This window comes from Sus scrofa, chromosome 14 (genome assembly GCF_054392235.1).
Source record: "Sus scrofa isolate SSC_HxYL_T2T_F1_AM1 chromosome 14, Sscrofa_HxYL_maternal_Yorkshire_Landrace_v2.0, whole genome shotgun sequence".
In the NCBI taxonomy this organism is placed as follows: Eukaryota; Metazoa; Chordata; class Mammalia; order Artiodactyla; family Suidae; genus Sus; species Sus scrofa.
This window is the reverse complement of record NC_139396.1, coordinates 43,805,839-43,832,414: the sequence shown is the minus strand read 5'-3', so window position 1 is coordinate 43,832,414 and position 26,576 is coordinate 43,805,839. Positions and strand designations below refer to the sequence as shown.

General features: G+C 46.2%; 1 protein-coding gene across 2 annotated transcripts; it reads right to left on the bottom strand.

The window, feature by feature from the left end:
* Positions 1-4,469: 4,469 nt before the first annotated feature.
* On the bottom strand, positions 4,470-19,169 carry ZNF605 (zinc finger protein 605). 2 transcript variants are annotated; one of them, XM_013990322.3, is made up of 4 exons: positions 19,013-19,169; positions 11,131-11,251; positions 10,807-10,899; positions 4,470-6,992 (listed from the first exon to the last, which is right to left on the bottom strand). In XM_013990322.3, the coding sequence occupies exons 1-4, from the start codon at positions 19,025-19,027 to the stop codon at positions 5,206-5,208; spliced, it is 2,016 nt and encodes a 671-aa protein (XP_013845776.1). In that variant the 5' UTR covers positions 19,028-19,169; the 3' UTR covers positions 4,470-5,205. The 2 variants fall into 2 exon arrangements, with proteins under 2 accessions (XP_013845776.1, XP_084849516.1); XM_084993390.1 differs by lacking the exon at positions 19,013-19,169 and having other exon boundaries at positions 4,470-8,226; positions 9,378-10,899; positions 11,131-11,158.
* Positions 19,170-26,576: the final 7,407 nt, after the last annotated feature.

Here is a 26,576-nt window from a genome sequence, read left to right as displayed (position 1 = left end):
TTTATTTTTTTGGCCATGACTGCAGCATGCAGAAGTTCCTAGGCCAGGGATCAAAACTGAGCCATAGTAGCAACTTGAGCACCTGCAGTGATAACACCAGATCCTTAACCCACTAGGCCACCAGGGAACTCCAAGGTGACATTTCCTCCCCCCCACCCCACTTTTTTCCTTTTTCAGCTGCACTTGTGGCATTTGGAAGTTCCTGGGCTAGGAATCGAATCCGAGCTGCATCTGCAACCTATGCCATAGCTGCAGAAGTGCCAGATCCTTAACCCCCTTGTGCCAGACAGGCATTGAACCAGCAATGCCACAGAGATGAGCTGGATCATTAACCCACTGTGACACAGCAGTGACCCAAGCCACTGCAGTGACGATGCTGGATCCTTAATCTGCTGAGTTACCCAGGAACTCCAAGGTGTAATGCTTAGAGATATTTGATAAACGATAGGGGAGGGTACTAGCTACAGTCGACCGCTTTAATAGTCTATTTCAGCCTAGTTTAGTCATGAGATTATAAGTGAAGCACCTGTTTTAATCTTAGAAAATTTGATTTTCATTTTGCTGTGGCACCTGTGAAGGAAACTGGTGTGGAGTCTTTGAAAGGGTTTTCTGGGGTGATTCTGACTCCTGAAATGGGAAACCTTGTCTGTCAGTTACAGACAACATGGATTATACATAATAAAAACCAGCAGAATATGGAATGAGAACATTTTAATTGAACAGTACAAGTTTTTAAAATGAGAGTACAGGAAAATACGGTACATCATTCCTTTCTTCACTCAGTAATGGTTACCTTTTCTTGTCCACACGTATTTAACATAAATCACAATGCTTTCTTGTAAGGTGTTCAGCAAATCCAGAGGCAGCCTAAGATATCATAAATGTTTTGGTTTCTATCACTGAAGAAGGTTTTGTAACAAATGCAAGACCACGGGCACATGATGCAGATGGTAACAGTCTCCAGAGCCATTTCCATTTGCAGCAAAACAAAACCAAAACCACAAAAGAACTTTGTCATTTGTTATCATTTCTACCGAATTATGAAGAAACAAAGAGAAAACCCAGAGTATGGGAAATCTTGACAGATGGTACTTTGTGCCCTATGGGGCTCATGGTCTAGCAACTGATACTCAAAACTTCGTTAAACACTCATCATTTAACAAATGTCATAAAAAACAAATGCTACACCAGAATGATTAACTCAAGAACATTTAATAAAGGGACTATTTACAGATTTGTGTTCAGAATTAAGGAAACCACCCAGGGGTGGTGAAGCCCCTGAAAGCAGTTATCACCCTTGAGCCTGACAAGCAGGGAGAAGACCATGAGTCGGAGAAGTGGGGCTGCCCCACGGGACAAAGACATGGGAGGGAGGGAGGGGTGACACGCTGTGGCCTCTCCCCATACCAGCTCATCACTGACCAGCCCCTCCCATGTTCAACTAAACAGAAATCCTAGGAAGCCTGGGGCAGAGCCAGGAAAGGAGGAAAGACCACGATCCAGATGATTTCCATATTTCCACCATGTAGCTCATACAACCCAAGTCATCCTGCCCCCCCAAGCAAAGAGGTTTCTGACTCAGATGGGTCTTTCAATTATTTGAAGGATTCGTACTTAAGTGCTATTGATGTCATACACTTGACTTCTACATAGATCATAACACAAAATAGACTGTCATTACATTGGCTTTGGAAGTCTATTACCTTTTAAAAACATTTTACAATGAGAAAAAAAAAATTTTTTTAATCTTTTTCTTTTTAGGGCCACACCTGTAGCATATGGAAGTTCCCAGGCTAAGGGTCAAATCAGAGCTGCAGTAGCTGGCCTACCCCACAGCCACAGCAACGCCAGATCTGAGCCGCATCTATGACCTATGCTGCAGCTCATGAAAACGCCGGGTCCTTAACCCACTGATCAAGGCCAAGGATTGAACCTGCATCCTCATGGATACCAGGTGGGTTCATAACCTGCTGAGTCACAATGGGAACTCTGAAAAAAAAATCTTTTATATTCACCACATATCCACCATTTTCAGAACTCTTCATTCTACTTAGTATTCTTTTCCTGCTGCCTCCAAACATCCTTCAGTTTCTTCTGAAGGCAGAGCTACAGAGGAAGAACTGTTTTTCTGAAGATGTCTATTCTTCTCTCACTTTTGAAAGATGTTTTTGATGGGCAGTCAAACTCTAAGTTGCAGAGGTTTTTGTTTTTTTTTCTTTTGTAATTTAATGATGTTACTCTGCTGTCTTCCGGTCTGCATAGATTCTGACCATGTATGTTGCCATTCTTTGCTGTGTGAATACCTTGTGTCTTTTTCTCCATGCATTTTACAATTGTTCACTTTAACACTGGTTTTCATTAATTTGATATGATGTCTGTTGACATGATCTTGTTTGTATCCTCTGTTAGGTTCTTTGAGCTTCTTGAATATGTGGAGTTATACTTTTCATCACACATGTATATTTTCACTCATTAATATTTAAATACTTCTGCCCGTCTCTTCTCTCACTCTCATTCTGGAACTCCCATTACACATATATCACATCACACCACTGTAACTGATTTCCTATTCTTTCTGCCCCCTCATCCCTCCCCAGTCTTTTTCTGTGTATATCATTTTGATAGCTTTTGTTCTTACTTTTCAAATTCATTGTTTTTTTTCCTCCTCTTCTATGTTTGTTTGTTTTTCTTTTAAAGGCCACACTCACGGCCTATGGAGGTTCCCAGGCTAGGGGTTGAATCGGAGCTATAGCTGCTGGCCTACACCACAGCCACAGAAATTCAGGATCTGAGCTGCATCTGCAACCTACATCACAGCTCATGGCAATGCTGGATCCTTAACCCACTGAGCAAGACCAGGAATTGAACCTGCATCCTCATAGATGCTAGTCAGATTCGTTTCCACTGAGCCACAATGGGACCTCCCCTCTTCTATGTTTAACCTGTTCCTTTTTTTTTTTAAGGGCTGCACTCATGACACATAGAAGTTCCCAGAATCTGGGTCGAATTGGAGCTGCAGACGCCAGCCTACGCCCCAGCCAGATCCGAGCTGCATCTGTGATCTACACCATAGCTCAAGGCAACGCTGGATCCTTAAACCACTGGGCAAGACCAGGCAGCAAACTCACATCTTCATGGATACTAATTAGGTTCGTTACTGCTGAGTCATGATGGGAACTCCTGTTTAGTCCGTTAATTCTATCCAGATTTTTTTTTTTTAATTTTTCAGATGATGTTTTTCTTGAGAAGTACCACTTGGGCTTTTTTTTTTTTTTTTTTTTTTTGCCATTTCTAGGGCCGCTCCCACAGCACATGGAGGTTCCCAGCCTAGGGGTCCAATCGGAGCTGTAGCTGCCAGCTTACGCCAGAGCCACAGCAACTTGGGATTCGAGCCGCGTCTGCAACCTACACCACAGCTCACGGCAACGCCGGATCGTTAACCCACTGAGCAAGGGCAGGGATCAAACCTGCAACCTCATGGTTCCTAGTCGGATTTGTTAACCACTGAGCCACAATAGGAAATCCCCACTTGGGCTTTTAAAAATATAGCTCCCATTTCATGTTTCAGCAAATTCATGTTTTCCTCTACTTTATATTTATATCAGCTATCTGAACATCCTTGTTTACTAATTCCATCCACTTGTCTTTTCCTTCTAGTGATTGGTTTTTCTCCTGGTTACAAGTCATATGTTCCTGCTTCTTGGCCAGACACTGAGGGTTCCAGAGAGGCTTTCAATCTAGAGTTAATTACCCTCACAACCAAGACAACACTGTCTGTGGGTGCTCCTGATACCCACATGTCAGAAGCTGTCCCCACCCCTGTGTCCAGCTCCTAGGCTCACTCAGCTGACAGCCCTCCAGCACTGCTCTTCCTGGTCTCGGTTTCCTTCTGCACCTGTAAATCAGCACTAAAGCCAAAGACTCAGGGGCTCACTGAGGATTTCTGCACCCCCTCTCTTGGATACTCTCTCCTACCCAGCAAATTCTAGCAACTGTGGCTCCTCAGATGCCAACTGAGCAGGACCAGCAGGACTGGTTCAGCAGGACCATGTCTGTCCCCTGCTTGACCTGCAGCCTGGATGGTTCCATGGGGAGCAGGCTGGGAAACTGTAGGGCCCTCCTCACTCTGTCCACCTTCAGCCGGGGATAGCAAACCTGTGCTCATCATAAGTATAACCACCAGTATTTCACGTGTGGTACTGTTTCCAGCTGGTGACGGCAGGAGAGTTTATCTGGTCCTGTCACACCACCATAGCAGACAGCAGAAATCTTCATGCTGAACACACAGCTACCATTTTAAATGCCTGTTTTCTGATAATAATTTACATACAATGAACACAACTTCCTTACTACATTATTTCAATAAGATCATGCTTACCAAATTGTTCAAATTAGGACTACTCCTCTGCATGCAATCTCTAATATAAGACACTCAGCATTTCCTCTGAGTGTGTATACCCTACTGTACCTTTTCTTTCTTTTTTCTGACTGCCCCCAAAGCATGTGGAAGTTCCCAAGCCAGGGATCAAATCTGTGCCTAGCAGCAACCTGAGCATTGCAGTGACAACACTGGTTACTGATGCACCAGGAACTCCTGAGTTAACCTTTCTTTTCTTTTCTTTTTGGCTTTTTAGGGCTGCACCTGTGGCATATAGAGGTTCCCAGGCTAGGGTCAAATTGGAGCTGTAGCTGCTGGCCACAGCCCCAGCAATGCAGGATCCGAGCCGTGTCTGAGATCTACACCACAGCTCACAGCAATGTTGGATCCTTAACCCACTGAGCAAGGCAAGGGATTGAACCTGCGTCTTTATGGATGCTACTCAGATTCGTTAACCACTGAGCCACAACAGGAACTCCCTGAGTTAACCTTCCTCGATGAAATCTTTTACTCATTTGTTATGACAATAGTTTTTCTCCTGTTCAGGTCTTCTAAATATTTAATAACCTGTCACTTGTGATAGAAAGGTCTGGACTATCTCAATAATGATAAGACATCCATGCTAAGGAACCATTATTATGTAATAAGTTGTTTTTCCTGGGAGAAGGCTTTCCTATATTGCCACTTTTTAAAAAAAGTCCTCTCTCTGAATTCTGCATGGCGGGGCACTCATTGCACTGACAGGGCTTCTCTCTTCTGTGTCCTTGGAGAGGCAGAGGCCTGACACCTCATGGCCTAGTCCCCACTCTCATACATGCACACCACGTCTACAGCACATGACTTCTCTGATGCACCAGGAGCTGGGCCTTCCTGTGGAAGGTAACCCCACATTCACTGCATCCATAGTATTTATCTCCTGTATGGATCCTTTGGTGTCTCATGAGGTGTGACTTTCTAGTAAAAGACTTCCCACATTCCCCACACTTATAGGGTCTCTCTCCTGTATGAATTCTCTGATGTATAATAAGCTGTGCCTTCTCAAAGAAAGCTTTTGCACAGTCACCACACCCATAGGTTTTCTCTCCTGTATGATTTCTCTGATGCTTGATGAGCTGTACTTTCTGAACAAATGCCTTCCCACATTCAGTGCATTCATAGGGTTTCTCCCCGGTATGAATTCTCTGATGTCTAAGAAGCTGCGGCTTCCAGGCAAAAGCTTTCCTACATTCACTACACTGGAAGGGTTTCTCTCCAGTATGGGTTCTCTGATGGTGAATGAGACTTGACTTCTCACTGAAGGTTTTCCCACATTCACTGCATTTGTAAGGTTTCTCACCTGTGTGTGTCCTCTGATGTGATATCAGGCTGGACTTTTGGGTGAAGGCTTTCCCACAGGCGCTGCATTCATAAGGTTTCTCTCCAGTGTGAGTCCTCTGATGTGTTAGGAGCTGTGACTTCCCAAAGAAGGTTTTTCCACATTCAATGCATCCATAGGGTTTTTCTCCTAAATGAATTTTTTGATGTCTGATTAGTTCTGACTTCTTAAAGAAGGCTTCCTCACAATTACTGCATTGATAGTTCTTCTCTCCTGTATGAGTCATTTGATGTTTGACAAGTTGTGGTTTTCTGATGAAGGCTTCACCACACTCACTGCATTCATAGGGTTTCTCCCCTGTATGAATCCGCTGATGCCTAATGAGGAGTGAGTTCCTGCTGAAGGCTTTTTTACACTCACTACACGCATAAGGTTTCTTCCCTGTATGGATCCTCTGATGAGTAATAAGCTGTGACTTCCAAAAGAAGGCTTTTCCACAATCACTACATTTATAGGGTTTCTCTCCTGTGTGCGTTCTCTGATGTGTGATGAGTTTTAATTTCTGGGAGAAAGCTTTTCCACAGTCACTGCAGCCATAGGGCTTCTCTACTGTATGGGTTATCTGATGTCTTTTGAGCTGTGACTTCCTGCTGAAGGCTTTCCCACATTCACTGCATCCATAGGGCTTCTCTCCTGTATGAGTTCTCTGGTGCAAAATGAGCAGTGACTTCCTACTGAAAGCTTTCTGACATTCACCACACCCATATGGTTTTTCTCCTGAATGAGTCCTCTGATGAATAGTGAGTAATGACTTCTGTGAAAAGGCTTTCCCACAGTCATGGCACCCATAGGGCTTCTCTCCTGTATGAGTTCTCTGATGTATAATAAGCTGTGACTTTTTGTTAAAAACCTTGCCACATTCCATGCATAAACAGACTCCTGCATGGTTTGAAACAAGCCCTGGCTCTTTACTGCTGACTTTTCTACACTTATTGCAATCAGAGTATTTTACTCCGCCATAAGCTCTATCAGCTTTGATACAGAATAATAATTTCTTATTAAACTCATCAAGTTTCTTTTTTTCACTGTTATTTTTTGGAATAAGAAAATCAAAAGGATGTTTCAAACTTTTTTCACCTGTGCCACATTTATGAGATCTCATTCCTAAATGAACAAAGTTAATGCTTGAATGAAACAATTTCCCAAAAATGTCATATTCATGGGCTCTCTCCAAACTTTCAAGTTTGTCTTGATTATCCTGGTGCCACATTTTGAGATTATTATCTAGCCAGACTTCTTCTACAAAGGAAAAAAAATAAACCATACTATATAAACTTCCCAATGTTTATGCTTATTGAATAAATTTCTGAAATGGAGCCTAAAATCCCAGTCAAAAAAAAAAAAATCTCCCAAATACAATGTCTACTTATTAGGCATTGAAAATTTTAATAGAAATGAAAAAAGATTTTGAAATTACAAATTTTTATAAACACAAACTTTCAAATAAGGGAAGATGAAATATACTCAAGCGATCATGAGATAAAAGAGATGATCAATTTCTAATCAAACAGTGGGATGATTAACATAGTCATTCCACAATCATCTATTGATTATCACTTGTGCCCAGACTTTGTTAGTGGCAGAATATCAGGGAAGAAGGCAGGTAAGTGCCCCACCAGAGAAGACTGAGAATCACAGGTGCACAACAGCAAGATTAGTGTGCACTGTTAAACATTATCAAGAGAGAAACACTGAATATGATGCACAGAAATGCAAGGTATCCGCCTCACATCTGAAAGGTGAGACTGTTAGTTTTCTGTACTCCTAGTACATCTTAAAAACTCTCTCAAGAGTTCCTGTTGTGGCTCAGTGGTAACAAACCTGACTAATATCCATGAAGATGCGGGTCTGACCCCTGGCCCTGCTCAGTGGGTTAAGATCCAGCATTACTGTGAGCTGCGGTGTAGGTCGTAGATGAGGCTCAGATCTGGTGTTGCTGTGGCGCAGGCCAGCAGCTGAAGCTCCAATTCAACCCTGAGCCTGAAAACTTCCATATGCCTTGATTGTGGCCCTAAAAAGACCAAAAAACAATACGAAAACAAAAACCCACTCTCATTCAAGATCATCACCCAATTCACTGATATCAGTTAATTTCACTATCATGAAAACTAGTTTTTGGCTGCTTCTTGGAATTATCCAAGAGTTCTGCAGTGCTCAGCATCAACAATTTTATTTAGGCCTTGTGATATTTCAATTAAATCTATCATCTATATGTTGAATCTGTATATGAAGATCACTATTCTAAACAAGTATTCTTTGTATAACATTAGATTTTTTTTAACCTCTCAGTAAAAATATCTGTGATCTCCACAATATCACAATTTATTGAGTATTTTAAAGTGTTTTTTTTTTTTTCTTTTCTGGACTGCACCTGTGGAATATGGATTTTCCCAGGCTAGGGACTGATTTTGAGCAGCCGTTGCTGGCCTATGCCACAGCCACAGCTATGCCAGATCCAAGCTGCGTCTGTGACCTACACCACAGCTCACAACAATGCTGGATCCTTAACCCACGAACAAAGCCAGGAATGGACCACATCTTCATGGATACTAGTCAGGTTCATAACTCACAAGAGGTACTCCTCATTAAACTTTTCAAGCAATTCCTTTCAATACAGTTAACCTTGATCATCAACTTCACATTCTGAATTTGAACAAATGCTTCATGTTCAAACACTGAATTCATTTAGAATTTTCTTCCAAGTTAAAGCTGTCTGGTCCTGCAAGGTTATTTTCCTAACTCATGGCCTCTCAATCCCCCTCATTTCATATCACACCAGTGGTTCTAAATTAATGGGGAAAAATAAAGTCTATCTCAACAGCTTTCCCAAACTATACACATCTAGCTCTAATAATCCATGTGAATGGTGCCAAGAATCTGTAATTTGTTTGTCTGTTTTTGCTTTTGAGGGCTGCAACCATGGCATATGGAGATTCCCAGGCTAGGGGTCAAATTGGAGCTACAGCTGCAAGCCTACGCCACAGCCACAGCAACACCAGATCTGAGCCATGTCTGTGACCTACACCACAGCTCACAGCAATGCCAGATCCTTAACCCACTGAGCAAGGCCAGGGATCAAACCTGCAAGCTCATGGCACCTAGTCAGACTCGTTTCTATTGCGCCACAATGGGAACTCCAAGAATCTATGATTTGAAACATTTCCCAAGGGAAGCTGAGACATTTGCTTAGACGAAAACCTTTGTATTAAAGAAATATTTGATACATAAGGGAGTTCCCATTGTGGCTCAGTAGGTTAAGAACCCAACTAGTATCCATGAGGATGCAGGTTCAACTCCGGGCCTTGCTCAGTGGGTTAAGGACCCAGCATTGCTCCAAGCTGTGGTGTAGGTCACAGCTGTGGCTCAGATCTGGTGTTGCTGTGGCTGTGGCATAGGCTGGCAGCTGTAGCTCCAATTTAACCCCTGGCCTGGGAACTTCCATATGCCGTGGGTGTTGCCCTAAAAAGAAAATTAAAAAAAAAGAAAAAGAAAAAGAAAAAAGAAATGTTTGATAAATAAGAAAGATCCTATAAAAAAAAAATATATATATATATAAATGTATAACTGGGTCACTTTGCCTATGCCACAGCCACAGCTACCCCAGATCCAAGCTGCATCTGTGACCTACACCACAGCTCACAACAATGAGAAAAATAGCAGAAACCACCAGAACTTTGTAAATCAACTATATATATAAAAGAGCCTATCTTACCTGGCCTCACAATAAACTGATTGAAATATTTAGTAATTACACAACATTAATTCTATAGCAGACTGAGAAGAGTGTTATTTGCCATCCTTCTATGAGGGAAAAAAATCTTAAGACCTGACTGGTTAAGAAGTTACAGATAATGTCTGATCAGGCCTGGAGTTCCTCAGCAAGTAGAGATTTCAGAAAAGGCACATTCCCTGGAAGTGAAAAGGGAGCTCAAACTGAAGAGGGAGCTATCTAGAGAGAAGAGTGTACTATTCCAAAGGCCCACCTGCAGAGAAACTTGTGTGAAAGACATGGAGGGAGAAGCCACTTCCAGCGCAGTCAACTATGCCCTCTGGGCACAGGAAAAACTGCAGAGATAGGAAGCATCCACATTCACACTGTGAGGGTCTTCCAAACAAATGGAGTTAAAACGTCACATAGCAGGTAATGGGGGTTTCAAACCCAGCAGACTACTTGAAGGGATGAATGAGAAGCTTTAGAAGCTAAACACCAAGGGCACCAGGGCACCAGGAAGATGTCCTAGCAGCTAAGCCCAAAGCTCTTATTTGCAAGAAGGCAGGGAGAATGCGTAAGGCATTGGAGTTTCATCCTAAACCCACAGACTCATCCTCCTATCTGTCGGTTTGAGACAGAAACCAGACAAATTAGAGAGAGAAAAGAAAAATAATAAAGGAAACTCTAATGTAATCAAAGTGTCACCTTAAACAGGACAAAACTGCATTTTTTTTAGGGCCGCACCTGCAGCACATGGAAGTTCCCAGGCTAGGGGTTGAATCGGAGCTGTAGCTACCAGTTTACACCACAGCCATAGCAATGCCAGATCCAAGCCATGTCTATGACCTACACCACAGCTCACAGCAACACCAGATCCTCAACCCACAGAGCGAGGCCAGGGATTAAACCTGCATCCTCATGGATACTAGTTGGATTTGTTACTGCTGAGCCATGACCAGAACTCCAAAACTGAATTCTTAAAGAGGAGGAGAAAAGCCTACCTCTGCAAGTTGGACTGGGGCAGGAGAAAAGAAAACGTTGACTGGGGAAGCTGGGAGGAAGGGCCTTACCCAAGAAGGCAGGTCCTAAGTTAGCATGCTGCTGCAGACATGAGCTGAGGTGTTCTCAGCAGCTCTACCAAGGGAATACATGCTGATGAGGAGACCAGGACAAAGAGCACATTAAAAGCAGGAAGACCTCATGTCACTACCCCTGAGTCAACTCTAAAGATGCAGTCACTGTGAACACATCTTTACAAATAACATTTCAAAAGTACCAACCTATCATCAAAACCCTAAGACTGAACTTTCATTGTCTGCCATATACTTGATTATTTCTCACCTGGAAAGCTCTGACTTAGGATTTCTTCATCTAATATCCATGGGTCTTCTTGTTCCAGCTTGAAAATTGTGTCGGGTTTGATAATTTGATAACCTGTTAATTGGAAACACAGAGAGTCCCAATTGCTTGGGCTAGCAGACTCTTATGCATAAAGAATATGTCACTACAGGGGCTATAAAACAAAGCAAGCAAAAAAGCAAAAAAAAAAAAAAAAAACCTCTTTCAACTGGGTATAGAAAGCAAAGCATCTTTGATATCTGAAATTTAAATCTGGAATTCATAGTATCCTGCGGCCCACAGTGTGTTACAGAAGAATGTCCTTACCCAGGAAAACCAGGCTGCTATAGTTCTCCAACATCACATCTCTGTACAAGTTCTTCTGAGTGGGATTAAGCAGCTGCCACTCCTCCAGTGTGAAATCCACAGCCACATCCTCAAACGATATCTGAAAAAGCACCATCCTGTTATACCTGAAGTAACTCCTTTGTTGCACATAGGCTTTTGCGTCCAAGCTAGTCCTATGACCTCCAACTGCTGGGATTCATTGCTATTTGACCCTCTGCTCTTGACCATGGACAGGACCTACCAGCTTGCTTCCACTGAATGGACAGGGGAGACGTGATGGTCTCCCTTCCAACAGAAGAGAATGTGTCTTTCATGCTGGGAACCCTCTCCTGCTCTCTCTGGGGAAATTAAGCTGCCGCGTGGGGAGGCAACCCTGTGGACAAGTGCATGTGAAAAGGACCTGAGACCGGCCAACACTCACGTGAGTGAGCTCAGAGGGGGTCACCTCCTTACTGCCCCATGAGGACTGCAGCCCTTTCCAACACCCTGACTACAAGGTCATGTGACCCTCCGTCAGAACCAAATGGGGAAGCAGCGGGCAGACTGCTACCTCATAGACACTAAGATAAATTTTTGCATGAGATAATTCTGTTTTTTTTTTGTCTTTTTAGGGCCATACCCTCAACATATGGAAGTTCCCAGGATAGGGGTCAAATCAGAGCTGCAGCTGCCAGCCTACACCACAGCTATAGCAACAAGGGATCTGAGCCACATCTGTGACCTATACCACAGCTCATGGCAATGCCGTATCCTTAACCCACTGAGCCAGGCCAGGGATTGAACTCATGTCCTCATGGCTACTAGCCAGATTCGTTAATGCTGAGCCATGATGAGAACTCCTGCCTGGGGTAATTTGTTACACAGCAATGGATAAGTAGCAAAATTATCCTAATCTTGCATTATACTTTGAGAGAGAAACTAAAATATTCATCATTATGAATTCATTTACCTATCCACAGAATAAGAACTAGGAAAAGGAGTTCCCATTGTGGCTCAGTGGTAATGAACCCAACTAGTATGCATGACGACTAGGGTTCGATCCTTGGCCTTGCTCGGTGGGTTAGGGATCTGGTGTTGCCATGAGCTGTGGTGTAGGTCGCAGATGCAGCTTGGATCTGGTGTGGCTATGGCTGTGGCATAGGCCAGCAGCTACAGCTCTGATTTGACCCCTATCCTGGGAACATCCATATGCTGTGGGTGTGGCCCTAAAAAGACCAAAAAAAAAAAAAAAAGAAAGAAAGAAAAGAAGAAAAAAGTAAAAAAATAGAGGAATAGGTTTTATTCACTTACTTATTACTACTTTTTGGTGGCACCTGCAACATGCAGAAGTTCCCAGGTCATGGATCAAACCTGCACCTTAGCTGTGACAATGCCAAATCCTTAACTGCTAGGCCACTAGGGAACTACATAACAGGTTGTATTTAAATAAGCAATGTTTCTCAAAGAAGGTGCCTCTGGTATTTGGGAACAATTCTTAGCTGAGCAGGACTGCCCCATGCAGTATAAGGCCCTCACAGCGGGCCTGGCCTCTACCTGCTAAGTGACAGTCACTGTCAAAACCAGAACCACAGCTTCATCTCCAAAATATACCTCTCCCTCCCAGAGGTTCTGCTCCAGGCAGGAACCAGCCACCTCCCTTAGACATCCTTGAGAACAAAGGCATTCTCGGCAATTCAGGGCCCCAGAACCGTAAGGTGCTAGAAGTAGAAAGGTGAGTAGAAAAAATACTTCTCAGTCTCTGCAGGCCAGAGGCAATCAGGTGTTCTTTACAGAGTCCATGAAACTACACTCAGGGTGTGGGGACAAAAGGCAAAGGAGCTGGAACCACCAAAACAATCTGGAACAGCAAGGTCCTACCATACAGCATGGGGAACTCTATCCAATATCTCGTGATAAACCACAATGGAAAATAATATGAAAAAGAATGTATGTATCTGATCCCTGCCCTGAGAACTTCCGCTTGCCACAGGTGTGGCCAAAACACAATAAAACGAATAAAAACAAAACAAAACTGACAAGTGCCATTGAGGATGCAGAGCAACAACAACTGTTCACTGCAGGTGGGAATGCAAAACTGTGCAGGGACTCAGGACACTCTGGTAGCTTCTCACAAAGTTGAGCACAGACCTAACATACACCCAGTAATCCAACTCCTACATATTTACCCAAATAAAATGAGAACTTACGTTCAAATCTGTACGCAAAGGAGCACAACTGCTAAGAACTGGAGGAAACCAAGATGTCCTTCACCGTGAATGGATTAGGTCTGGTGCCTTCACACAACGTGACACAACTGTGTGAAGCCAGTTCACAAGGAAAAGGGACAAACTACTGAAGAATGAGTGAAAAAGCCAATGTCAAAAGACTACATCAGGAAGTTTCCCTGTGCTGCAGCAGATTAAGGACTGGCACCAGTTTGATCCTTGGCCCAGAAAGTTCCACATCCCAAGGGTGTGCCCCCCCCCCAAAAAAAGGATCCTGCTGTGGTGCAATGGGATCATCTCTGCAGCACCAGGATGCAGGTTTGATCCTCAGCCTGGCACAGTAGGTTAAAGGATCCAGTGTTCCTGCACCTGCAGCTACACTGTAGGTTGTAACTGCAGCAGATCTGATCCCTGGCCTGGGCTCTCCACATGCTGCAGGGCGGCCAAAAAAAGATTACATCCTCTCGGTTACATTATACGTTGTTCTGGAAAAAGCAAAACTACGAAGACAGAGAACAGAGGTTAGGGATGCAGGAAGGTGAGACCCAGGGAGTGTTTTTGGAGAGATGACTATTCTGAGTCCTGACTGGGATGTTGATTACATGATTTTTTTTTTTTTTTTTTTTTTTTGCTTTTTAGGGCCAAACCTATGGCATATGGAAGTTCCCAGGCCCTGGGTAAAATCGGAGCTGCAGATGCCAGCCTATGCCACAGCCACAGCAACTTGGGATCTGAGTCTGCAATTTATACTACAGCTCACAGCAACATTGGATCCTTAACCTACTGTGCCAGGGAATGAACCCGTATCTTCATGGATAACAGTTGGGTTCATTATCACTGGGCCACAGCAGGAACTCTAATTACATGAATTTATACATGTTTTAAAACTCATGAGAAGTCTGGCTCCTGGTAAAAAACTAGGACTTTCGGGCCCACCTATGAGCAATTACAAAGGCTTTACTGGCTGGCCTTATGGTGGGAGCTGCCCTCCCCACCCCAAGTGTGGTGCACAGCCAGTGTGTGGGCTGCCAGTTCCAAAGGGCGATTACTTTGGGCCCCAAAGTGTGTGCCTGGAACTGGCCTGGGGTCTGTGTGCACCCCAGGCCCCTGCATGTCAGGGTCAGGGTAGAGGACTGTGAGCTAACACCACAGGCAAACCCCACAAGAAGATAAAACAAAACCCCCTCGGGGTAAGACATGGATAAAAACTGGCTTGTTAGCCATTTGGGTGCTCACAACAAAGAGCCCAGAACTGCCCCATCTGGAGCCAGCAGATAGGACGGCCATGGACACTGACACTGTCCCAGGCTGGGCCCACAAACACCTGCTGCCAACGTTGTCAGAAGGTGTCAAAACAGTGCCAAAAGCTTTTCCACTTTCCAGACACTGGGAGGGACAGGCTATCACATAAATGGGCCTGGATGTTCTCAACAGGTGGATCACACTGGGCCTCTCGACCCATCCCGAAGGCTTCAGTGGACCGTGACACTTTCTTAGGGTCTGGTCTAGCCATCCTCATGGGTTCCACAGACTCAGGCTACTCTACTCAGGCCCTATGTGACCATATTCATTTCTTGTTCGGGTTTTGAATTCACTGCATCTGATAACAGCCCCAGATTTGCCAAGGGGTTGAGTGAGAGTCTTCGTGGACAGTTTAAGGTCTGACTAAAGTGGTTGATACGAGGGGTCAAGATCACCACCGCCTGGGCAACAGGGCCCAGAAGAGCAGCCTGGGACCCCAGCGCAGCAGCTCCCAAAGGGCCCTTCTCCCTGGGCCGGGTGTTGGGCCAGGCTGGCTTTAATCACAACCCCTTCCCTCACACTTACATCTCCAGCTCTGTGGGGAACACTGCAAGAAACTTCCATCCCCCATGCCTCTTCCTGAAGACTCAATGAAATCATGGAAAATCATTTTAAATCAAGGCAGTTCCCGTCATGACTCAGTGGTAACGAACCTGACTAGTATTCATGAGAATGAGGGTTCAATGCCTGGCCTCACTTAGTGGGTTAAGGATCCAGTGTTGCCATGAGCTGTGATGTAGGCCCCAGATGAGGCTCAGATCTGGCGTTGCTGTGGCTGTGGTGTAGGCTGGCAGCTGCAGCTCCGATTTGACCCCTGGCCTGGAAACTTCCATATGCTACAAGTGCAGCCCTAAAAAGAAAAAAAAAAAAGTAAAAACATTTTAAAATCTTTTAAGAATTCAGGGTTTTTTGCTAACCAATTCTTAAACATGATCTCTCTGGTAAAGCTATATAAAAATATCTATCCCTCTGTGTAGGGATAAAGGGTCTTTTCAGACAGTCTGGATGAAAACAGAGGATGATTTCTTTTACAGTTTTGAGTAAAATGGGACACACTAATAATAACAACAGAAAAAAGAAAATAAAATCCAGCACCATGAGAGGCAAAGGGCCCTTGAGGGAGAAAGGCATTGGATCTTTGTTTTTCAGACCTATTCCTTCTTCCTGGAAAAAAAGAAACAGCTCTCTGCACTTCTCTCCACGCTCCTGTAAGAACTCAGGATTTAGACTTCTGAGCCAAGCCAACACCTTCCAGACGGGGCTGCCTCAGCCCCTGCACTTTCCAGGCAGAATGGCTGGGTGCTGCCTGCGTCTCATAAAGGGTGAGGTCCTGATTAAACAAAATGGTTCTGAACAAGCCATGCTGGACAGTCCCTTGAAAACCAAGGACTGAGCTAACACCTGGAACAGAAAGCTGTGCTGGGGGCCCTGTTAACCTAACTGCCTGAACACAGCAGGTCCTGCTTGGGGTGCACCAGCCCTGCCAATTCTGTTTCCAGGAGGATTGTACATGCCCTTCAGGGTAAACCTCTGCTGGGTACACGCCAGGTGTCATGACCCTCATGTCTCAGCCCTCGCAGGCATTCAGGCCAGCTTCTGTCCACTGGTCAGGGCTCTGCTGTGAGGAACCAAGGCCTTGTGCAGGCTCAGAAAGATTCCCACAGCAACATGAGAGGCCTCCTGAAGGAATGAGATGAGCTTTCTTGATTGGGAAATGGTTGAGACCACATTCATCCTGGGAGGCAGGCGCCATCATCCTGCTCGGGTGGCCTTCCTCAGGGCCCCAGCTGCTGCTGCCCCGGATGAATCCCGTGGCTCCTGTCTGGGTCCCCCAAAGTCTGGCCCACTCAGGTCCACAAGGGGGGAGCCTGTTTCTCACTCAGGTCCTGGAAAATCAAGGGGGGGAAGCTGAAGAGTCCGGCTGCTGGTTAAAAACCTATGGGGGAACCATTAGGTCCAACCACAGGCAGGTACAAAAGCTGTGACCTGGCTGGCCTCCTAGGAGTCTCTGCCCTCCTCACTAGGCCTGGGGTGTAGCCTGTGCGCCCCAGACTTCAAGGGGCCACAGACAGGAACTCAGACCCCACTGGTACATGATCTTGTGCATCGTCCTGTGTCTCTCTGAGGCCTGTGGCAAAGGCCTTTTTCAGGTGCCTCTCTAAGGCCTCCCTGTGGCAAGGGTCAGGGTGGGAAGGGCAGACAGGACCTGAGGACACTGTTCCTAGTGTTCCCACTCAGACTCAGGACCTGTGCTTTCCACTCCTACCTCCCCTTTCCCTTCTTCCTGACCTGGTCCATAAAATAGTCAGGGCCTTTTGCTCGGGGCGCCCTGGGCAGTGAGATGAGCCCTGCATTGGCACTGGCCATTCCCTCTACAGGAAAAGGTAATGGGAAGCTGGCATCTTCCTCAGCCTCAGGCTCTTGCTTGTGCCATTGCAGTGACTAAAGGCTCCTGGCTACTGTCACTCTGGTTGCTGCTGTCACAAGCTACTCTGATCTCTCATCTCTCAGAGCTCCTGACACAGAACCAGCCAGCAGCAAAGGGGAAAAGCCAATGTGCTGTGCACTGGTTTAAGCAACCAAATTTTTAGGAGTCCCTTAGTGGCCCAGAAGGTTAAAGGTCCAGCATTGTCACTGCCACGGTGGGTCACTGCTGTGGCGCAGGTTTAATCCCTAGCCTGGGAACTTCTACATGCAGCAGCTGCAGCCAGAAAAGAAAACACAAGAGAATTTTTAACAGAAAGAAAAAATGGAGGGAAAGGAAGGTGGGGCGGGGGTAGCTAAGTGAATAGGAATCGCTTTGAAAAGTGAAGCACACCACAGTACTTTTCTTCAGTCAAAAAAAAAAAAAAATCAGAAAAAAGGAGTTCCCGTCGTGGCACAGTGGTTAACGAATCCGACTAGGAACCATGAGGTTGCGGGTTCGGTCCCTGCCCTTGCTCAGTGGGTTAAGGATCCGGCGTTGCCGTGAGCTGTGGTGTAGGTTGCAAACGCGGCTTGGATCCCACGCTGCTGTGGCTCTGGCGTAGGCCGGTGGCTACAGCTCCGATTCGACCCCTAGCCTGGGAACCTCCATAAGCCTTGGGAGCGGCCCAAGAAATAGAAAAAAAAGACAAAAAAAAAAAAAAAATCAGAAAAAGGAGCTGAAGGCAGACGTCCAGCTTTTGCCAAGAGAAGCAAAAACATCTCAACCTAAAATGTATCAAAAATTCCTTTTCACTTGACATCTAAAAAAAGGAAAAAAAAATCCAACTAAGAGAATAGTTTTGGCAGGCATTTAAAGGTTCTGTAATCACCAGGTCTACCAGATGACTTTGGTTTCTTCCCTGGAACCCGAACAGAGGCAGGATGTGTGCCCATGGCCTATGAGCCATGTCTTTTGCCCACACCGAGGGTCTCTGTAAGAACAGCCCAGGTTATAGGGCTTACTCATTACAGGGCTTTATCCACTAGATCATCTACATAAACAGCTACCAATGTGTTTTCTTTCCACGTAATGATCAGGAAATGTTTGCTTCCACTGAGAAAACAGACGGCTTTTTGACAGGAAACCACATGATCACTTCCATTTCTCTCCGTGGAAGCTTCTGGGACATCTGAGGAAAGCTTGCAGTTCTTTTTCTTTTTTTTTTTTTGCTATTTCTTGGGCCGCTCCTGCGGCATATGGAGGTTCCCAGGCTAGGGGTCGAATCGGAGCTGTGGCCGCCAGCCTACGCCAGAGCCACAGCAACGCAGGATCCGAGCCGTGTCTGCAACCTACCCCACAGCTCACGGCAACGCCGGATCCTTAACCCACTGAGCAAGGGCAGGGACCGAACCCGCAACCTCATGGTTCCTAGTCGGATTCGTTAACCACTGCACCACGACGGGAACTCCAAAGCTTGCAATTCTACGCTAATGATGTAGGACCTTATTTCTTTTCATTTTTTGTTTTGGAGGTTCCCAGGCCAGGGGTCAAATCAGAGTTCTAGCTACCGACCTGTTCCACAGCCACAGCAACACTAGATCCAAGTCACGTCTGAGACCTACCCTGCAGCTTGCAGCAACACCGGATCCTAAACCCACTGAGTGAAGCCAGGGATTGAACCATGTCCTCATGGACACTAGTCAGATTCATTTCCACCATGCCACAACAGGAACTCCAGGACCATATTTCCTACATGTCTACATCCCCACTTCAAGATTGCCGTATGATTCCACAATCCACTCTGTGCTTCTTTTGGCACCCTTCTTCCCAAGTTCATACTTTCTCTGACTATAAATGCATTCAGTCCTTTCCAGTTGGTTGTCATGACTCCTGTAAGCCTCATTCCACCCATAGAAAAAAAATGCTGGAGGGTAAACAACTAGCTCACCTGTGACTTGATCATTTTCTGCAGTTCTGAGGAAATCCACTCTTCTCTGACTTCTCTCAGTCACGATGCTCCAGTCAAAGGCTGAGAATGCTCCTCAAGTCCTGTGGCCTTTTCTTTCTCATCTCACATGAGTTACCCTGGTCCTGAGAGCCATGGCCTGGAAATGCAGTGCAAATTTTATTATAAATGATACAATTAATTTTAGGACGTCACTCTTGGTTCTCTCTTACTGGGAACTCAGTCAGGTGGTTTACCAGTGCTAAGAAACTGGACGTGAGCTACTGACACATGTCAGTTGAGCCAACCACAGCTGGGCCAGGCCTGCACCACAACACACTGTGCTCTGCAGTCTGGCTCCTAGTTGGGAATGCCAGAAGGAAGCCACCTGCCTCAATGGGCCAACCAAAGACCCTGGGGGAGCTCTGCAGAGACATCGAGAAAGTCTAGAAACACAGTCTTGGCTCTTTCATCCTGCAGCACCATTTCCTGGAGGCATTCTTTTTTTGGCTGGGCCCAAAGCATGCTGAAGTTCCAAGGATGGGGCTCGAACCTGAGCCACAGCAGTGACCCAAGCCACAGCAGTGGCAACACTGGATCCTTACCTGGAAACCCCTCCCAGGGGGACTTAAATGAAATGACTGGCATAGATGCTACAGAGTGCAATGCAACTCACTTCCAGGCAGGACAGGACACAGGAAATGGCTTTTACATCAAGATGATGACGTAGCCTGGGATGCCTGGCCTCTACTCCACAATCAGCCCTGGAGCAGAAGGAAAGCGTAGATCACAGTAACTAAAAGAAATGGCAAAAAGAAGACGGGAGACCCCAAGGAGACACAGGCCGCAGCGAAACTGCATGTTTTTGGCAGAGCAGATGGGGCTATTGCCCAGAGCAAATGCAGTGGAAAGAGAGGCCTGAGGAAGTCTTTTCCATTTTTCCTTTCTCAGCTCACTCTGGGGCAAACACTGCTGCCCCTTCCCCCAGAAACCAGCACAATAGCCCAGCCCACAGGTTTCCAGGGGGTGATGGAAGCCAGACCAAAATCCCTGCTGAGTTTAGGAACATGGCGATAGCAAGGGATCCCAGCTGCCTTTTGGCTCATATTCGACTCCCAGCGCCCCCAGACCCCCCCCAAGGAAACTGCTCCACAGGTGCCTCTTCCCAAGGGTTCCTGATCCTTGAGTGAAAAGAGAAACCCCTGAGTTTTCCTTTCCAAACCTGGGGTCCCTGAGGTGAAGGCCCACTTGCCCTGGAAGCTGCTTCTCTTGCTTTTTTTTTTTTTTTTTGGCTGTGCCCGAGGCAAGTGCAAGTTCCTAGGCCAGGGACTGAACCCAAGCCACAGCAGTGACAATGCTGGATCCTTAACTCACTGAGCCACCAGGGAACTCCTTGCCCTGGAAGCTTCTATCTTGTCTGCACCCCTTTTGGGTTGGTTCACAGAAGAGCTTGTGGAGCTTCTCCTCTGGAAAAGGGGATGAGCCGATAGGACTAACATCTAAAACAGTCACCCTGGTTCCTCCCGCAGGACCCATCACACTCCCGCACTTTGCTCCCATGCCTGCATTAGATCTCTCACACACACTCATGCACTCAGACAGACATACTCACTGTCTCATTTATGGGCCAGGAAAGCAGCCATTTGCTGAAGACCTCTTACCCCCAGGCCCTGTTATGGGCACATGGGAGAGACCACTAAATAAGACAGACAGGGTCCCTGCCCTCTAAGAAATGCGTTCTCGGACGGGAAACAGACACACAAGTAATAAACAACTTCAGACTGTGAGAGTGCTCAGAAGAAACTTTCAGTGTGACAGAGGAGTAGGTGGATGGAGGCCACTCCCTCAGCAAAGGCAGAGACCGCCCCCTTGAGATGACTTTTAGCTGAGCCCTGAGAAGAACCGCCCCCCCCCCCCCACGGCTGTGATGAGAAGACCACGCCCATCAAGGAGCAAGACCACACCCAACAAAGGGCTGCAGCTGGAGGCAGTTCAGAGACAAGGAGGCAGAGGGGCTTGATGAGCCAGGGGAGGACTTAAAGCCAAAGGGGTCTCAGAGAACTTGAAAACAAGGAAATAGTCAACACACTCACGGCAGTGACGGGGGCGGGGGCGGGGGCGGGGGGGGGGTGGCGGGGTGGGAAGCGGGATCAGAGAACAAAGGACAGCATGGTTATTAAACAGAAGTCACTACGTGAGAGTCACCTGAGCCAAATCATGACCAACATTCATTCAGATCCACCTAAACCCCATACCACCACCCTCACAGACCCCACAATCACCAACGCCCAAAGCTCCTCAAACACAGGTTCCAAAGAGAGTTGGATCACTGACCCCCTGAGGATTCTCCAGTCCCCAGATCACTCTCATGCCCCTCACAAATCTCCAGACCACACAACCACCAAGTTCCATAAACCCACATGCCCACCGCCCCCCTTAGGACGTCTGGGCCATCAATTACACACATTGTGGGTCCCCAGGGACCCCTCTAGCAAAGGCCCCAACCACCAACCCCCCGTGACAGAACCAAACCACAGAAGCACATGAACCCCAAAATCTCTCCACAGCCCCACCCCCAAATACCCTCAGAACCCTTTACTCCTGATGGCACGAGCCCTCCCTCACTCTGCCCTGTGCATCAGCCACAGTCGTCCCTATAGATTCCTTGATTCACTACGAGCCCACAGTCCCTGATTCCCATCACTGGCTCCTCCGAACCCTACTCCAAAATCTCCACGATTTATTCCACGGAAACTCAACCAAATGCTGAGTCCCAAAGCCCTCCCACAAAACTCCAATCACTCTCTCCTTCAGGCACCTACCCATTCACTTTTACAGGTGATCACTGTCCTCACAGAGCCCCGCCTCCCCCTGCAGGCTTGCTATTTCCCATCACCACCCACCACCCAAACTAGCTCCCATAGCTAAACTCAAAGGAACCCCCAGCCATTCCCTCCCATGGTACCCTCTCTCTAGTGTACCCCACACTACCCACCACCCACACCCCCACAGGTCATCAAAGGGCCTCCAGCTCTACACCAACACCAACACCCTGATCCCTCCAGCAATACTAATTACCACCCCATTTTCCAATCACAATCTCTAACAGGCCACCCGTCTGCTTGTGTCCAGACCTTACGTCACTGACACTCAGTTCTCCAATCTGATATCTCAGTTGCAAGATTCCCAACACCAGCTAGACCACACCAGCTATTCCCCTCCACCAAAAAGCAGCCATTGGATAGTCAGGGAAAAAACAAATGCAGACTTAAGAAAGAAATATGTGGAGTTCCCATCGTGGCGCAGTGGTTAACGAACCCGACTAGGAACCATGAGGTTGCGGGTTCGGTCCCTGCCCTTGCTCAGTGGGTTAACGATCCGGCGTTGCCGTGAGCTGTGGTGTAGGTTGCAGACGCGGCTTGGATCCCACGCTGCTGTGGCTCTGGCGTAGGCCGGTGGCTACAGCTCCGATTCGACCCCTAGCCTGGGAACCTCCATATGCCGTGAGAGCGGCCCAAGAAAATGGCAAAAAGACAAAAAAGAAAAAAAAAAAAAAAGAAATATGTCACCTCAAAGATTTTTTTATTTAAAAAAAATTTTTAAGGGCCTCACTTGTAGCACCTGGAAATTCCCAGGCTAGGGGTCAAATTGGAGCTGCTGCTGCCAGCCTACACCACAGCCACAACACCACCAGATTTAAGTCATATCTATGACCTACACCACAGGTCACAGCAACGCCTGATCCTTAACCCACTGAGCAGGGCCAGGGATCAAACCTGCACCCTCATTGATACCAGCTGGGTTCATTACTGCTGAGCCACAATGGGAGCTCCTCACACAAAAGATTTATTATTGAGGGGTTGGGGTGCTACAACAGGGAGAACACGGTGGCCCTAAGAGGCACAAGTATCTCTGCACAGTGTGGGGAAGATGGATCAAAGGGCCTGGTGGTGGTGAGGGAGTTCCCTGGTGGCCTAGAGGTTAAGGATTTGGTATTGGCACTACTGTGGCTCAGGTCACTGCTGTGGCACGGGTTCAATCTCTGCCCTAGGAACCTCTACATGCCAGAGATGCAACAACAACAAAAAAAGGAGTTCCTGTTATGGCTCAGTGGAAATGAACTTGACTAGTATCCATGAGGACTCAGGTTTGATCCCTGGCCTTGCTCAGTGAGTTAAGGATCCAGCATTGCCATGAGCTGTGGTGTAGGTCACAGATGTGGCCCAGATCTGGCGTGTTGTGGCTGTGGTGTAGGCCAGCAGCTACAGATCCAATTCAACCCCTAGCCTGGAAACTTTCATATGCCACACTTGTGGTCCTAAAAAAAATAATAATAAAGGGCAGGGTGGTGACCAGACAGTAGGTCAGAGAACATTTACCAGAGGTTGGCCAGTTTTCAGGAGGGGACAGTTCTCAGGAAAAGCTGTAAGCAGCTCAAGCTTCAGGTGGACCAAAGTTCAGGGAACTGGGGAAGGAGAGAAGCTTAAACGAAGTTTAGCTAACAAGCATTTTGATCAGTGGGGACAAACTGTTCAGCTAATCACTGATGAGGCAAAGGACGAGAGTTTGAGGGACTGATGTATATTTACCTGTGGCCTTGTCATAGTTAAACAAGAGAGTCCTGTGGGGAAGGGGGTTCTTTGCAGCACCACTAAGCAAGGCCAGGGATCAAACCTGCATCCTCATGGATACTAGTTGGGTTTGTTACCACTAAGCCACGATGGGAACTCCAGAGAGATTTCTTAACTGTCTTGTTTTCCAGGAGAGCAGGGCTCAGGTAAAACCCAACAATGTCACAACCAGCAATGCTTCCTGCTAATGAAATCCTCAGTCCTACCATTTTGAGCCCTCTAAATGCCCCCAAACAGACCCTCAGGGCCTGATCATTCATTCCATCAGGCCCAACTGCCAACCCAAAGGCACCCAAATCAGAGACCATTAGAGTCTTTGTGTTTGTGTATGTTTTTAAAGAAATTTTAAATTTTTAAATTTCTTTAAAGTATAGTTAATTTACAAAATTGTGCCAAATTTCTGCTGTACAGCAAAGCTACCCACTCATACATATATGTGCATTCTGTTTTTCTTTTCCTATACTATTTTCCATCGTGATCTATCCCAGGAGATTGGATATAGTTTACTGTGCTATGCAGTAGGAACTGGTGTCTTAATTATTCCTACAAACATCTCTCAACCTACGTCTCTAACGCACACACTCACCCCACACAGAGGGCAACCTCCCGGGCTGCCTCACTCCCAGAGCTGTTGACCCCCAAGTCTAGGACTCCCCTCAAAAGTCCCTCGCAGAGGCCCCCATCACCCAATTAGTTTCCTCCACCGGCTTCGTAACTACTCACTTCTCTCAAACCTCGGTATAGATTTTCACAGACATTCCAACATTCCGACTCTCCAGCGTTCTCACATTAAAAGCTCCACAGTTCCCCTTCACAGATCCCTCATCACCCACCACCACGGGAAGCCTTAACACTGACTCCCAAATCTCCCTCCCGAATCCCACAATCACCGCCCCCCCACCCCTACAGACCCCCCCCAGTCCTCCAAACGCTGCCCAGCAAATTCCGGCTCCCTCCTGCCTCCGCGCTCCAGCCGCCCACGCCCCGCCCCCCACCGCTCCCTTCCCACACGGCCCCCACGGCTACTCCGCCGCGGACCACCACCCCTCCAGCCTCACCCCCACCTGGACCGGGATCCGCGCCTGCTTCGCGCCCGGTTCCGGAGCCGGTCCGCGCTGGGGTCAGCACAGGCCCGGGTTGGACGAAGAGGCTAGAGCCGCGCCGTCCCGCACCCAACCCCAGCCGCACACGCTTACCCGCTGGCCCACAGCCCTGAGGCAGACTCAGCCGGGCCGAGGAAGCGGCTGCGCGGAACCACATTTCCCAGAGTCCCACTCGGTTTAGAACTACATTTCCCAGGGGACTCTGTGGCGCGCCTCCACGATCGACAGGTTTGAGGTTTCCTTTTGCAAAGCCCCACTTCACCTGCCTGGGGGAGCTTGTTCCAGACAGTGGGTTGTAGCCGGCTCTGCCCGCTCAAAATGTGTTCACCGTCCTTGCCATTTTTGAGCATAGAGCAAAGTAATTTATAAAATCAAAGTAATATAGGTAAGTTTTAGTGCCTCCTATACAACAGTGCCAACAAAAAGAATGACAATAGATGAAATGAGACATCTAGGGAGAAACAAAGTATAATTATGGAAAGAGAAGAAAATTAATGAAAATTAAAACAGAAATTGAGGAGGCAAAATAGAAAAAAATTGAACTTGATAAATCAGATTTTTTAAGTAAAATAAAAAAAACATACTAGAGATTTTTATCCAAAAGTGGGGAGAAACAGCAAACAATTGGTGATAAAAAACAGAATTAGCCATAAAGAACAACAACAAAAAAAATTGTGAAAGAATATATTGCTTAATTATATATAATAACTCTGTGCATTAAGTTATTAAATTTCAAACCTAAGAAAGTACACTACTTAAAGGAATAGTTAGGTAATAAAGAAGATATTTGTTATAGACTTAAAGCAGTTGTTTAAAATGCTTTTGGCAATACGTTTTAATTGGTGAATCTTCCACGTTATCAAAGGATATAGTCTTACCAAAAAAATTCAGGAAAAATCTGGACAGAACCCTGTTTGTTTGTTTTTGCAGAACCCTTTTCTTCACACAAAGATAGCAAATAGCTATACCATAACCAAAGGTAAATTTTAAAAAAAGGAGTTCCCGGAGTTCCCATCGTGGCTCAGTGGTTAACAAATCCAACCAGGAACCATGAGGTTGCCGATCCGATCCCTGGCCTTGCTCAGTGGGTTAAGGATCTGGCATTGCCATGAGCTGAAGTGTAGGTCCAAGACACAGCTCGGATCCCGCGTAGCTATATGGCTCTGGCATAGACCAGTGGCTACAGCTCCGATTAGACCCCTAGCCTGGGAACCTCCATGTGCCATGGGAGCAGCTCAAGAAAAGGCTAAAAGACTAAATAAATAAATAAATAAAGGGGTTCCCATCGTGGTTTAATGGTAATAAAGCTGGCTAGGATCCATGAGCATGCAAGTTTGATTCCTGGGTTAAGGAAAGGGCGTTGCAGTGAGCTGTGTTGTAGATTTGCAGACTCTGTTCCAATCTTGCGTTTCTGTGGTTGTGGCGTAGACAGGCAGCCCTATGTCTGATTCGAGCCATAGCCTGGGAACTTCATATGTGGTGGGTGTGGCCCTAAAAAGAAAAAATAAATAAAAAAAACAACTTTAAAGTAGTCTTAGTTATGATATTTATGTGAAAATTCTGAAAAAATAGCAAATGGAACCAAGCAATACATTGAAATATATATCATAACAAGTAGAAGCCATTTCTGGACTTTTATTTCACATACATTTTATTTTATTTTATAATGATTTTTATTTTTTTCCATTATAGCTATTTTACAGTATTGTGTCAATTTTCTGCTGCACAGCAAGATGATCCAGTCACACATACATGTATACATTCTTTTTTTCTCACACATTTCTGGACTTGATAAACTAACATAATTCACCTTGTCAGTAGATTAAAGGAGGA

What these genes read in the sequence shown, in the direction of transcription:
- ZNF605 (XM_013990322.3), bottom strand. An exon ending in TAGCAGCCTGGTTTTCCTGG is followed by an intron (nt 10,900 to 11,130) that starts GTAAGGACATTC and finishes TCCAATTAACAG; the next exon opens with GTTATCAAATTATCAAACCC. An exon ending in CCTAAGTCAGAGCTTTCCAG is followed by an intron (nt 6,993 to 10,806) that starts GTGAGAAATAAT and finishes TTTCCTTTGTAG; the next exon opens with AAGAAGTCTGGCTAGATAAT.